At 42.4% G+C, this 13,064-nt stretch overlaps 2 protein-coding genes across 2 annotated transcripts; both read right to left on the bottom strand.

The window, feature by feature from the left end:
• Nucleotides 1–331: 331 nt before the first annotated feature.
• On the bottom strand, nucleotides 332–2,291 carry LOC141816690 (putative aspartyl protease At4g16563). The gene has a single exon (XM_074704434.1). It carries the CDS (start codon nucleotides 2,022–2,024, stop codon nucleotides 525–527), a length of 1,500 nt encoding a protein of 499 aa, XP_074560535.1. The 5' UTR covers nucleotides 2,025–2,291; the 3' UTR covers nucleotides 332–524.
• Nucleotides 2,292–8,750: 6,459 nt separating this feature from the next.
• On the bottom strand, nucleotides 8,751–11,587 carry LOC141816686 (transcription factor UNE10). The gene is made up of 5 exons (XM_074704429.1): nucleotides 10,818–11,587; nucleotides 10,606–10,716; nucleotides 9,505–9,570; nucleotides 9,067–9,429; nucleotides 8,751–8,977 (listed from the first exon to the last, which is right to left on the bottom strand). Exons 1-5 carry the CDS (start codon nucleotides 11,505–11,507, stop codon nucleotides 8,888–8,890), a joined length of 1,320 nt encoding a protein of 439 aa, XP_074560530.1. The 5' UTR covers nucleotides 11,508–11,587; the 3' UTR covers nucleotides 8,751–8,887.
• Between the last annotated feature and the right edge of the window lie 1,477 nt (nucleotides 11,588–13,064).

Genomic DNA, 13,064 nt, shown 5'->3' with positions numbered 1-13,064 from the left:
TTGTCTGCCCTTTAAGTTTCCTTTTAAGAATAATACCAATTGCCTCCATCTGAGATGTTATTTAGTTAAACAAAGAATCTCACAGGTCAGACAACACGACAAAGGGTGGGTCATTGATAAGGTTCAGTGAAATATAAAATAGTGTGTGAAAATAATTCTTTGCACGGCCACTACAATTGAAACGCCTCTGACTCCTTGTATTTATTAGCGAAACTCTGTGGACGGCGAACCATTAAGTGATAAGCCTATTTGCCCTTGTGGAAAAGCGACAAACTAATTCATTATCACGAATTATATTTAGCGATTAAAGAATTTGCCACGAATATTGTGATTTAGGAGATTGATGAAAGCTGCGCGTCAACATTTTTTATTATTTACATAAATTTACAGCATTAAATATCCCGAACTTTCTAGATCATATTTGGGAATTGTTACAAAAAACACGTGCCCTCGCCCATGCCTACGCCTCGACGCCCCGCTGTCACCTGCTCCCCAGTCAAAGCGCACACGTGCGGAGGCGTCCCTCAGGCACGTGTCATCTCCTCCCATAGCGCCGCGCAGCGCCGGCGCGCGAACCCTACTCGCTTCTTCTCCAGATCGTACACCACTTCGAAGCCCTGCTGCTGGAAGTTGCCCAGCGTCCCCGCCGGCCCCCCGTACTCCTCCTCCGCGGCTGCCTCCGCGCCGCTCATCACCATCAGGCACCCCACACGCCGCCTGCCGCTCTCGAACCCCATGAAGTAGTTCCGCCGCGGCAGCGCCACGCTCGCGTTCCCGGCGAAGTGGAGCGCTAGCCTCGGGACGCTGCGCTGGTCTGCCTTCCGGGCCTCGAAGAAGTAGCACGGCCGCAACCCGGTGCGTTCCTCCGCGTCTGCGGCTCGCTGGAATCCCGCCCGACTCATCTGCCGGTCGAATTCGTACGCCAAACTCGTGTAGGTCTCCGCCGGAAGCATTGTGAAGGTGGTGCCAGAATCGACCACCATCCCGCCGTTCCCCTTCCGGTCGACGTCCCTCAGTTCGGGAGGCGCCCGAATCCAGCTCGGCCCGACTGACAGGGACTCGAGGCCGACGGAGTAGAAGTAGGGATGTTTAGGGTTGTGGAGGAGCGGGGTGTAGACGAAGGGCGGATATTGGTCCGGTGCGGATGGCTTCGGCTCGGTTCGGCCAAGGATGAGCGGGCTTGGCCGGAGAAGACGGTCTTGCTTGAAGGAGTGTGACACGAGGCAGTAGGAGAAGCGAGCGGCGAGGGAGGGAGAAAGAGCCGCAAGCTGGGCAGGCAGAGAGAGCGGGCCTCGGCCGAAGCCCGCGACGCCGACGGGCTCCGCCAGCGCGGAGTGCGCACACGCAAAGGTGAAGTTCTGCAGGCGGAGCGCCGCGTTGGAGGGGGCGGCGGAGCCGTGGAGGGAGAGGGGGCCGCGGCGGAGGCGAGCGACGAGGCTCCCGTCGCCGTAGGCGTAGTAGAAGCGGGGGCACGGGGCGGAGCAGGAGTTCGTCTCGATGTCGTCCAGAGTACATGCGGCGATGGCACAGAGATCGGAGGCCGGGAGCCCCGAGTGGACGGCGGAGCAGGCGGCAGATCCGCAGGCGACCTGGCGGGACGCCGGTGGCGGGGGCAGCGGGGGGTTCTGCGGAGGGTACGCCGGCTTGCCCTCGCAGAGCATGCACTCGAACGGAGAGCAGGGGAACCAGACAATATCGCTTCCGGTGTCCATGTACAGCGCGACGGTGGTGGGGGCGGAGGGCGCGCCGACGGACACACTGAGCGTGTAGTCGCTGCCTGGTGACAAAGGTAGGGACACCTGTTGCCGGCGGCGCTCCGGGCGGTGTCGGTGTTTACGGTGGCGGGCTGCGGAGCGGAGAGACAACTTCTTGAGTTGCTGGACGATGGTAAAGTTAGCATTTTGAGAACGGGAGAGAGAGTGTGAGATGGGGAAGACGAGGGAATTTGGCCGAGCGGCATGGATATGGAAGAACTGGCCACAGAACAGGAGGACCAGAAACAGGGGAGCCATGGACCTCGCCATCGTGAAGGATGGTTCTGCACATGAAACGACGAAATTCCGATGGAAAAGCAGGGAGAAAGGAAGAAGGAGAGGGTCTTAAGAAGGGGTTTGGAAGAGGGTAACGGGTGAAGCCGTGAGTGGGGCAAACTGCAAAGCAGGAAGTTTCCACACACCCCCAACTTATACAAGTAGAATTTGAAATCTGCCAAGCTATGCCACCACCATGGCCGAGTCTACTCTCTCCTAACTCAAACGAGGACTTTGCCTTGCAATCTAAGGCCCCTGAGGCAGAATCCTGGATATTTCTCCAGGGAGTTCTTGCATCCGCTAAAGGGGTGAGTGAAAAATACAAGGAGAAAAATAATGAGAACAGTAAGCTTATTTAGGAAGCTCGTCCCCTCATGTCTTCTCGAACAGATAAACACAGTTGTTTATTGCGATTTCCAGCTGGAGCTTTGAAGAGCCAGTGCCAGTGTGCTCCTTATGAAGTTGGGCGTACGGAGAGAGAGTTGCTGAAGTAGTGGCTTTACTTCAAGGTGTCATGTAGTGGTAATATTGCGCAGCAGGCAGGGCGGGGAGCAGGAGGACGACGCCCCATGCATTGCATCTGACGCTGTCAATTATTTGCAGGATCGTTTTAAATTTTGAAATTCACAGCAGAGCAGCGTCGCGTCGTTTGCTGTACCAGAGTTTGGAGTAACTGGCCCCGATCTTGGCAAGATTCGCAGTAATTCAGTAGGCGAGCTGCATTTAGCGCGTTGATCGAGTGTGGTAAAGTGGATTTATTTGTGATTTGAAGGCGTCTGTGGGCGTGGTGACGCTGCAGAGGATGTCATTGTCAGGTCGCAGGGGGGAAATGAGATGAAATGCATTCCGTCCCAGGGCTAACAGCTAAGCATGACACTTTTGACAGCAAAGTTTTTGTTTTTTTATGGTTTAAAAGAGAAAGGTGAAAGGAACGGCTCGGCTCCTGCTCTGCTCTGTTCTTGCTTTCTTTGTTTCCTCAGCTTCTCTTCGGTAATTGAAAGGACGCTGTTATAAAATTTTCAAAAAATCGTTTAACTTTTTTTAAAGATATTTATTTTTTTATTTTATCTCTTCGTCAATTGATATTGAAGAAGTAAGGGAGTAAACTAGAACATCAAAACTAAACTCCACTAAGAAGGTATTTCTACGACTTTAAATTCATCCTGATAATTCTACAAATCTATTTGTGATAATTAACTCGATTATGTTTTGAGAGTATAATATACTAGCTCCTAGAGTATAATTGAGTTAGTTACAATAAAATAAATTTATTGAAGTGAATAAGGGTTGAATCTTGGCGAAGTCGAGGAAATGTCCTCCTTCATCGTGGTCAACTGTAGTTTCTCGATTTACCTCTTCACAGATGGTTGTTGGGTTGACCGTGCGAGGCCACTGGGGTGGTGGATTCCATCTTTTACTGAAGAGAGTATAGTATACTATCAACTAGCTTCTTGATTTACCTCTTCACAGATGATCGTGGGACCGACTGTGTAGGACCGTTAGAATGATGGATTCTACCTTTTGCTAAGAGAGTGTAGTATACTCTACCACTACAAAAAAACAGCTAATTTGCGACGAATATTTGGGACGAAAATATTCGTCGCAAATCTGCAACAAAAATTTGGACGAAGATGTATTAGTTGCAGATTTAGCAACTAAAATATTTCGTCGCTAAATTCGTCGCCAAAAATAATTCGTCGTCGAATTCGTCGCAAAATTTGCAACGAATAAATAATTCGTTGCAATTTGGCGATGAAAAATGAAATCGTTGCAAAAAAGAGCAGCATCCTGAACGGCGCTGAAATATGGCGACGAAAAGGTAATTCGTCGCCAATTTAGCGACGAACAGGCTTTTTCGTCGCCATTTTGGCGACGAAAGAGAAGTTCGTCACCAATTTAGCGACGAACCGGCTTTTTCGTCTAATTTGGCGACGAAAAGACAAGTTCGTTGGAATTTAGCGACGAAAGTTTCGGTTCGCCGCCAAATTGGCGACGAAGTTACAGTTCGTCGCCAATTTGGCGTTGAAAATGCCGGTTCGTCGCCAAATACTCTCTTGCTGAAGAAGAGAGTATAGTATTGAAGCCCCCGAGGCATGGTTGAGTTGGTTAGTGCGAGACAGACTTGCTAAAACGAGCAAGGGTAGAAATTCGACGAAGCTGAGACAATGTCTTCTCCGTAGTGGTCAATTATAGCTTATCGATTTACCTCCTCACAGATAGTCGTAGAGTCAACCGTGTGGGATTGCTGGAATGGTGGATTTTATCTTTTACAGAAGAGTATAGTATTAAATCGTATTACTATAATATTGATTTTTAAAAATTAATATCCCAGTGATCCTGATTTTAAAGTTTTTGTAACATTAAAATAATGTTGATTTTTAAAAACAAATACTATATTGTTCTTTAAAATTCAACATTAGTTTGTTCAAGTGCCCCCTAAAGAATCTCTCCTGATTGTTTAAAACAAACACTATATTATTCTTTAAAATTCAACATTCAAGTGCCTCCAAAAGAATCTCTCCTGATTGACAGGAGAGGTAAAATAAAAAACAAATGTGTCTTTGAGATTTCTAAAAGTTAAATGTGTCTTTAAGAATTTCATAACTTTAACTGCACTTCAATTGTTATCATCTCTCTCTTTTTTTCTTTGTAAGTTTGTTTTTCCATTCCTCTTTCTTTTCACGACGTGCTTTTTCTTTAATATTCTTGTTCACAATGCCCTACTGTTCTTTCTTCATTCTGTATTAAAAACACTAAAAGTGCTTTCTTAATCAGGTTGCACTCTTATTTTCTTGCACTCGAATAGCTTCTGTATCAGCTTGTCAACACGTGTCAACGGACGCAAACGTGGTTGGCGTAACCTCTTCAACAGTTAAACCAATACTAGACTGAGAAGTAAGAAAGAGGAAGAATACTAAAATGAAATGTTTGTATTCTCAATAGAGAAAAAACATATCTAATCAACATCATTCACCCTTTTATATTGTTGAATCTAGATATCCATGTGGGTTGCCACATCCGCCTGCGAATTATCAAAAGTATGAGCCCTATGGAACCACATTTCATGTTGCTTGTCAAAAAAGCATGGAGCCATATGGTGTGAAAGTCACCACGAGTCTCATCTACTATTATTGGTTTTGTCAATGGTAGTTGCTAGAACCTCATGTTAGAGTTATAATGGTTAGGAATGATTGCATCTGTAAATCGGAGGGGTCTCACTTGATAGGGATATTTGGAGTCGGGAATGCTTTGAGTATAATCCGTTACTAGATGTTCTTGGTCGGAAATATTTTCAAAATGAGTGCACGACTTAAATCCTCTATAATCTTTTTAGAGATATTCTTGAATGAGGATGTTTCTAAAGTGAGTGCACGGTAGAAGTCTTTTGTATGATCTTTTCAAGGATGTTCCCAAAATGAATGCACTACTAAGGTCCTGTGTATTTTTTTAAAAATGTTTCCGAGCATGAATGATCCCCAAAATGAATGCATGACTAAAGTCTCATATGAATTTTATAAGAATATTTTCTAACGGGGGCGTTCTAAAAATGAGTGTATGATTAAAGTTTTGTGTAATCTTTTCAATAATATTTTTGAGCAGGTATGCTTTTAAAGTGATTGTACGATTGAAGTCTTGTGTGATAACATGATCGATTGATCAGTTTCTCTCAGGTTATGCTCATGCGTCTCACTTCCCAGACGATACATTTTCCATACGGTTGATATCCAATATGATATATATATTCCTGAATGAGGATGTTTCTAAAGTGAGTGCACGATAGAAGTCTTGTATGATCTTTTCATGGATGTTCTCAAAGTGAGTATACTGTTAAAGTCCGTGTAATTTTTCTAAAAATGTTTTCGAGCATGAATGATCTCCAAAATGAATTCACAACTAAAGTCTCATATGAATTTTATAGAAATGTTTTCTAACGCAGATGTTCTAAAAATAAGTATATGATTGAAGTTTTGTATAATCTTTTCAATAATTAATATTTTTGAGTGGGTATATTCTTAAAGTGAATGTACTGTTGAGAATCGGACCGCCAAACAAGTAAATAAATTATTTGTATTACATTCACATTAAAAATACTACAACACTTTTCTGGATCACTCACGAGGAAGGAAAAGAACAACTCACAATTCAACTCACAAATTTATTTTTTTTATTGATGAATGAATGAATTAAACTACCAGCGGGGGAGAGTATTTATAATACTCACCATGCAATCTACACCGTTCAATAAAAATAAATCCTAACCATAGAAAAGTTTCATTCTTATCCATTGAATGAGAGAAGCACTCTCTACGATACATTTATTTCTATCTCTTATTAAGTCGTCATCTATATCCATTAGATAGTAAAATTATTTCTATCTATAAGATTAGAAAAATAGTCCTATCCATAAGATTTATCTTATCCATTGATGGGTTAGGATTGATCCTCAACATGTACGGTTGAAGTCTTACATAGTGAGCCACCTTCTTTCGGGTTATGCCCATGCGGCTCGCTTCCCAGACGATGCATTTTCCATGCGGTTGATATCCAATAGGATATACCGAGATATATCACTTTCCTCTACTCTGTCTTTTCCTAAAGACTTTCAATGATTTTAGGACCAAGGGGAATAGAATCGTGATGCTGAGAAGGTTGGTCAGAGGCGAAGAGACTCCAGATGATCCATAACAATAATAATAATAATTAAATTTTATCCTCTATTTTATTATTATTACTATTAATTAAATCTTTTTTTAATCTTTTTTTTTATCTGCATGGGTCATGATTTGGTTGATGTAGTTATCCAATAATTGGACCACTATTGATTGACTAAGTCAGGGCCAATGATATCCAAAACGAATAAGGATAAGCAAGGCCAGTAGAGAGAGACCTGGAGCGAAAGGCACTTCCTTTGCTATCGGCCGGGTTCTGTTTATTCCCCTCACTTGTTCCAAAAGACCTTATCCACACTACCATGAATGCCCATCCCAGTATCATCATGTAGTGCTACGAGATCCAAAGACACCATTAATGCCCTTTCCAGTATCATGCAGTACAGTGCAGTGCTACCAGAGCCAATATGTTCCTAAATTGTCCCATATATTTACGAAGATACATTGAACAGTAGCTGGATGACTGACCTTATCGTTTCCCACAGAATTTCAAATACAAATGGGTAAATCAATCCTGCGTTGAAGAGTCATTAATTAATCAGAGAAAACAGGAAAAGAGACTAAAACAGAGTCAAGAAGGGCAAATGGAACTGCGCGCAGCAGAGTTTAGAGACATTTGAATTCCAGGTCCATATCTTGCAGTCCCAATTATGGCCGAAAAGAAAAGGGTTTGTAAAATGAAAACTGAGACAGGGTGGAATATTAATTCATGGTATTGCACAGAATTCAGATTGTACTCTTCTTTCTTATATATAGATAGAGAATGATATTCTGATTAGACATTGGTTTCAAAATCTTCAAAGTTATGCAGGACTTAATTCTTCTATATCATTATAAAACAAGCGCAACGAAGACAAAGTCAAATGAATTCGTTTGCTATTGGATTCCAAGGGAGCTCCTTGATTGAATACTCGCTCTTTCTTCATGATTATTCTGCACAGTTTGGTTTAATTGTTATCATATCAATGTTTTTGGATGGATCTCTACCACCTTGCCCGTCAATGTTTTAGCCCTATAACTGTTTAAAAATTAGCCATTTTTAAAGATAGATGACGAGTCAACATGATGACTCTGATGTAGGTGTCATAGATATATGATGTAACTCCCTCTAGGATAAAGATAAAAAGTCAAACGAAAGTTAATATTCAGACCGACCTAGCAAGATGAGTTAACATGAATCTGGAAAAAATGATTCCACGAGAGTGGGATAGTTGTTGCCTCTGGCTCAAAACATATTTCGGATTTAACATAGGCTCAGTCTTGGACCTAACTTGGGTCTCCAAAGTTGTCTTATCTCGGCCATCTCGGTCTTGGTCATTTCGATCTCGGTCGACTCAGTCATCTCGGTCTCATCCGTCTCAGTCTCGATCAGTCTCGTCTCATTCATCTCGTGCTCGATTCTCATCTTGGTCGTCTCGTCTCGATCATTTCATGCCCGAGTCTCGTATCGGTCAGCCTCGTCTCGATTATCTCAATCTCAAGTCTTGTCTCAGCCACATCGCATCAGCTGCCTTCGTCCTGAACTCCACTTTTACATCTTTTATGAATTATTGTCTTATACGAGCCTACTAAGGGAGAACGGGAATATTCTTGCAGACACGCGGCAGTCTAAAAATGAACAAACGGTTATGAGATTATCAAACCTAGTCCTCTTAGATACCTAGCCCCTTTTTCTGTATGTAAGGTCAAAAGGAAACGGTTGTCGGATCTGATCCGCTCGTATATTTCTATAATGGCTCAATCCCGTCCAAGCTATAAAAAGTCAAACACATAACTTATCTAGGTTGGACTCTGAAAACTCTTGTAGTATCATCCTTTTTTCTATTTACATTCATCCATTATGTGTCAGAGTGATTTCTCGAGACTCTCCGGCATCAATCTAATATCTTTTTGGAGTGTATTTCATATTCTCATCATCTTCCTAGTTGAGCTCGTTCAGGAGATCGTATACGTCAAACTGTTCGTTAACTGATAACTTGACCGTTCACGGTATTTGACCGAAAATAGTATCCTTAATTTTGACCATTTTAATAACCTTTCAGGATCTGAATTAAACTGAAGAGTACTGCAGCTTTCCTGATCAGTAATTCAATGAACCAAACACATAATATCGCACAGTCTCTCACTTGGAGAATATTCCATATATATGTATATAAAAGCAAGGAATCACTAGACAAGGTATGAATCCTACTGCTTGGCACTGGACGGCGGTTGCTGCTGATAAAACTGCTGGAACAATGCGGCCATCCTACTGTACTCGTCCAAACTCATTGGTTGCTGGAAGAACCACACGCAATATAATCAACATCTATCCACCAATTAGCATATGAATTATATATATTACCGGTAGATCGAGTAGATTATACCTGTTGTGCCATTTGACAAGCCAGGAGGGCCGTGTAAGGATCAGGGAGGACGCCGGAAAGCCGCCGATCACCGGAGGCGTCCCAACCCCCGGCCGACATGAACGGGAGGAACGCCGACGGATGGAGGAGGGGAAAAGCGGGAGGCATCGGCCGACTCATCGAAGCTAAGTCCATCAGGCCCATACCCATTCCCATTTGAGGCATTTGGGGGACGTGGGCGGCCATCACCGGCATTTGCAGCTGCGGCATCGCCGCCGCCTGGGCCATCGGCATCATCATGTTCACCTTGCTCATCATCTGGATCTGAGCTTGTAACTGTTTCAGGTACTCGATCACCTCGTCCAGCATCGACGCTTTGTCCGTCTAGCAAGTTAAATGCATTACTAGTGATATTTCAATTGATCGACGACGACTATATATATATACACAAGCTCCTACCTTGCTTGCATTAGGAACCAGCTTCTGTAGGGTTTTCATCTTTTGATTGATCTTGTCCCTCCTTTTCTGCAGATCAGAATTAAGTTTGCAACTTAATTATGTCTCCAATGATAAGGCTTGATAGATAATTCACCACAAAGATTTTGCTTCTTTTTTTTGTTTTGTTTTTCAATTTCCTTTTGGTAAGAGAAGATATATATGTCAACATGTCAATCAGAAAGTCCTTTTCTTATCACTTAAGGTGTCATTATTTAGTCATCAAAGCACACTTGTATTGTCCAATTATCACATAAAATTGTTCAAATTAATCTCATTCTTTTCTTTTAGAAATAAAATCCTATATCTGTATTTAAAACAGTATGCCATCTTATCTGTAGATTGAGAGCTAGGGTCTATTGTGAACTGAGAAATTACATATGAGAACTTGTTTAATTGAAGAAATTAAGAAAGATAAATTTTCAAAATCTATAAAGAAAAATAAAATAAATATTCAAAATTGGGGGTTTTTAATTTATTAGAAGTGAATAGTATGATAAATGATTGTTTTTCTAACCCTAAACAAGGTCTTAATCTATAGAAAACCCCACATAAATATGATATTTGGAAGAAAAAAATGCTCGAGTTCTTCTAAGTTAGGTAGAATTTAGAAATTCTAGAAGATATTTAGATTCAAGATTGACACAAGGTGAAAATGAATTACTAAAAATAAACTTTAAACAAATTGGAATAAGAGTATTAATGTCTGATAAAATTATTGGTATGGTATTATTAATTTATATATTGTAGATATTGTTAGAATAAGGTGATATTACTAAACTAATAAACACTATTAAATTATATTAAAAAATATTCCCTCTATATCCGCAAAACAGGAGGGCCACAATTAAACACGAGTACAAAAGTCTCCTGTCTGTCTGCATCATTACCCAGAACAGGACTACAAACTAGATATGCTTGGATCACAAGCTGTAGATTAATAGTTCAATTTAGGCAATCTAACGGAGCGAAAAGGGCAGGATCCAACCAATTGAAATTAAGATCTAAATCTTTGCAAAATCGATCAAACTTAGCGCACGTGTCTAAATTTGTATGTGTACTTACACGTTCGGACTGGTTGTGGACGGCGGCGGCTCTGCTTTTTCTGGTGGAGGCTGAAGCCTTCTCCGCCTCGCTCTTGGTGGTTTTCTCCACTTCGTCGTAGAAACTATCATGCTTCGTCGTACGAATCGACACCGGAAACAGAGGAATCGAATCAGGTTTTGTCTGATTCACAAGGAATTCAGAGTATTTATCGAGGATCGAGCGAGGAAAACCTTGGTGTCGGAGCTGGTGTCGGAGTTGGTGTGGCTGATGGACACGTGGTCGTCGACGCCCAGCACCGTCCGCTTCCCCCCGAAGCTCGTGTTCTCCGTCTCCGGCGAGGCCGAGTTGGTAGCGGCGGTGCATGTGGTTGCGGTGGCAGCCGCGCCGGCGTCGTTCTCTTCTTCCCTCCACGTGTCCAGCGTCATCTGCGTGGTGGCCAGGGAGCCCACCGCGCTGCCCTGGCTCGAGCACACCCCCATCATTCGCGCGCGCTTCCTGGCGCCGCCGCTGTTGGCGACGGCGTCGTGGCAGGGGACGATCGCGTCGACCGCCGCCTCCGGGGGGTGGCGCGGCTCTCCGCCGTACCAGTCCTCCAATTCGTGGCTAGCCACCGCGCGGCGGCCGCCTCCGCCGACGGCGGACTGATTCACGACCGACTCGAGGGTGCCACTCCGGTGGTTCTTGCTCCACTCCGTACTGCCTCCGGCGGCGGCAACCGGCGACCTGCGAGGCGGGACGAGGCCATGGAGCTCCAGCTGGCTGTTCTTCCACGTCAGCTCGGCGATCTCGTAGTCCATTCCCGGCGCCCCGCCACAGAGGCCGGGGTCGCCGACGCAGGCGGAGTAATGACGAAGCGGAAGGGCGGAAGGCAGCGGAGGCGGCGGGTCGTCGACCTCCCAACTCGGCACGCACTGGCTCATCTCGATCCACCACCACTTCCTATCCCTTCCTCCTCTCGTTTACTTCAAGAGAATCACGACCAAGTCTCCATTTATAAAAATACCGAAACCAATAAATAAACAATATCCACAGACGAGCGACAGAGAGAGGGAGGAGGGAATCTTTCACGGCGGCCGTCGGATCTCCATTCACAATTGATGCTTTAAATAGTTAAACGTTGAATCGCATAGTATTTTGTATAGGGTACGACCGTAGAGGAAGCGTGAAGCATGAGTGAAAACGATGAGTAGCCCGGGACGGTGTGAGCACGTAGCCCGCGTCTTGTCCACATGTCACGCAGGGAGATGAGGACGTGGTTCCCTGGCGTTTCCTTTTCCGGCGCCTCATAATTGTTTTCCCTTTGTAATTCAGCGCGAATATTCAAACAGCCCCTCGTAAGTTAAAAAATATCAAAAGGGTTGAAAATCTTCAACTAAGTCAACTTTAACCTAAAATAGCCTTAAAAAAGATAAAAAATTACGAAAATATATCTCATCTTACTCACTCTCCTTTTTAAAATAATACAAATATCTTTCACTATATTATACTGGAATAAAATTATATTTTAATAATTATAATTTTATAATTGACATAACTATAATAGTTATAATAATTAAAATTTTATAATTACTACAACTATATTTATTTATAATTATAACAGTTACAATAAATAGTAAGTTGAATTTATAACAATTATGAAAATTATAATTATATTAATATGAAAGATAGATAATATTTAATGAGAGATAATAATAATAATAAATATATTTAAATAAATATGCATGATAGAATAGTAAAATTGGATGTCCTTTGAGTTTTTAGAAATAAAGAATCTGCTTTTTTGATTTGTTATCCTAAAAAATTCCTAAAAATGGAAGGAAAAAATGATTATATATTATCATACTTTATACCATGTCATTTGGACTAATATAGTATATTAAAAAATAAAAAAAAATATTGTGATTAATCCTTAACGGATCTGAGGCATCCTGCTCCTTCAACTGTGATTGCAAGGGTACGTGTGTAGCTATTTTTGGGCTCAAAGATAATCTATTTGCTGTTTATCCTTCAGAATGTTCTGTTTCTGCTACGTCCACGATTAGTCACTGTCAACATTGCATCGGCTATCATTTTCGATCCTTGCCCTTCACCGTCCTAAAAATATGATCCAAAAAGTGTCCCACAAACGCATTTATGTTACTGGGCCAAGACTAAAATAATTTTTTTAAATATTATTTTATGTCAAAAGATTTAAGTTTTTTTTCTTCTTTCTTTCAGTGTACAGATAAAAAAAAATATTGCTTCTCTAGCTTGATGAACTTAACCAATTCCTATTCTAACCAGCTTGATAGATACTCTTCTTTTTCAGATAAAGCTGCAGTTATCGATTTCAGTGGATGCAACTTCTCCATCGCTCATACTCCAAGTCAAAATCAATATCAAAGAGAAGACTTGCTTGATATTCCTACCTCAAGATGAACTAAGCCATAAATACTTCACAATTAGAACACACACATGCTGATCGTATATCTATATAT

This window comes from Curcuma longa, unplaced genomic scaffold, assembly GCF_044706935.1.
Source record: "Curcuma longa cultivar G26 ecotype Majalengka, Jawa Barat unplaced genomic scaffold, ITB_CL_G26_1.1 contig_17752, whole genome shotgun sequence".
Classification (NCBI taxonomy): Eukaryota; Viridiplantae; Streptophyta; class Magnoliopsida; order Zingiberales; family Zingiberaceae; genus Curcuma; species Curcuma longa.
The sequence above is the reverse complement of the archived record's forward strand: the minus strand, read 5'-3'. Positions and strand labels throughout refer to the sequence as shown.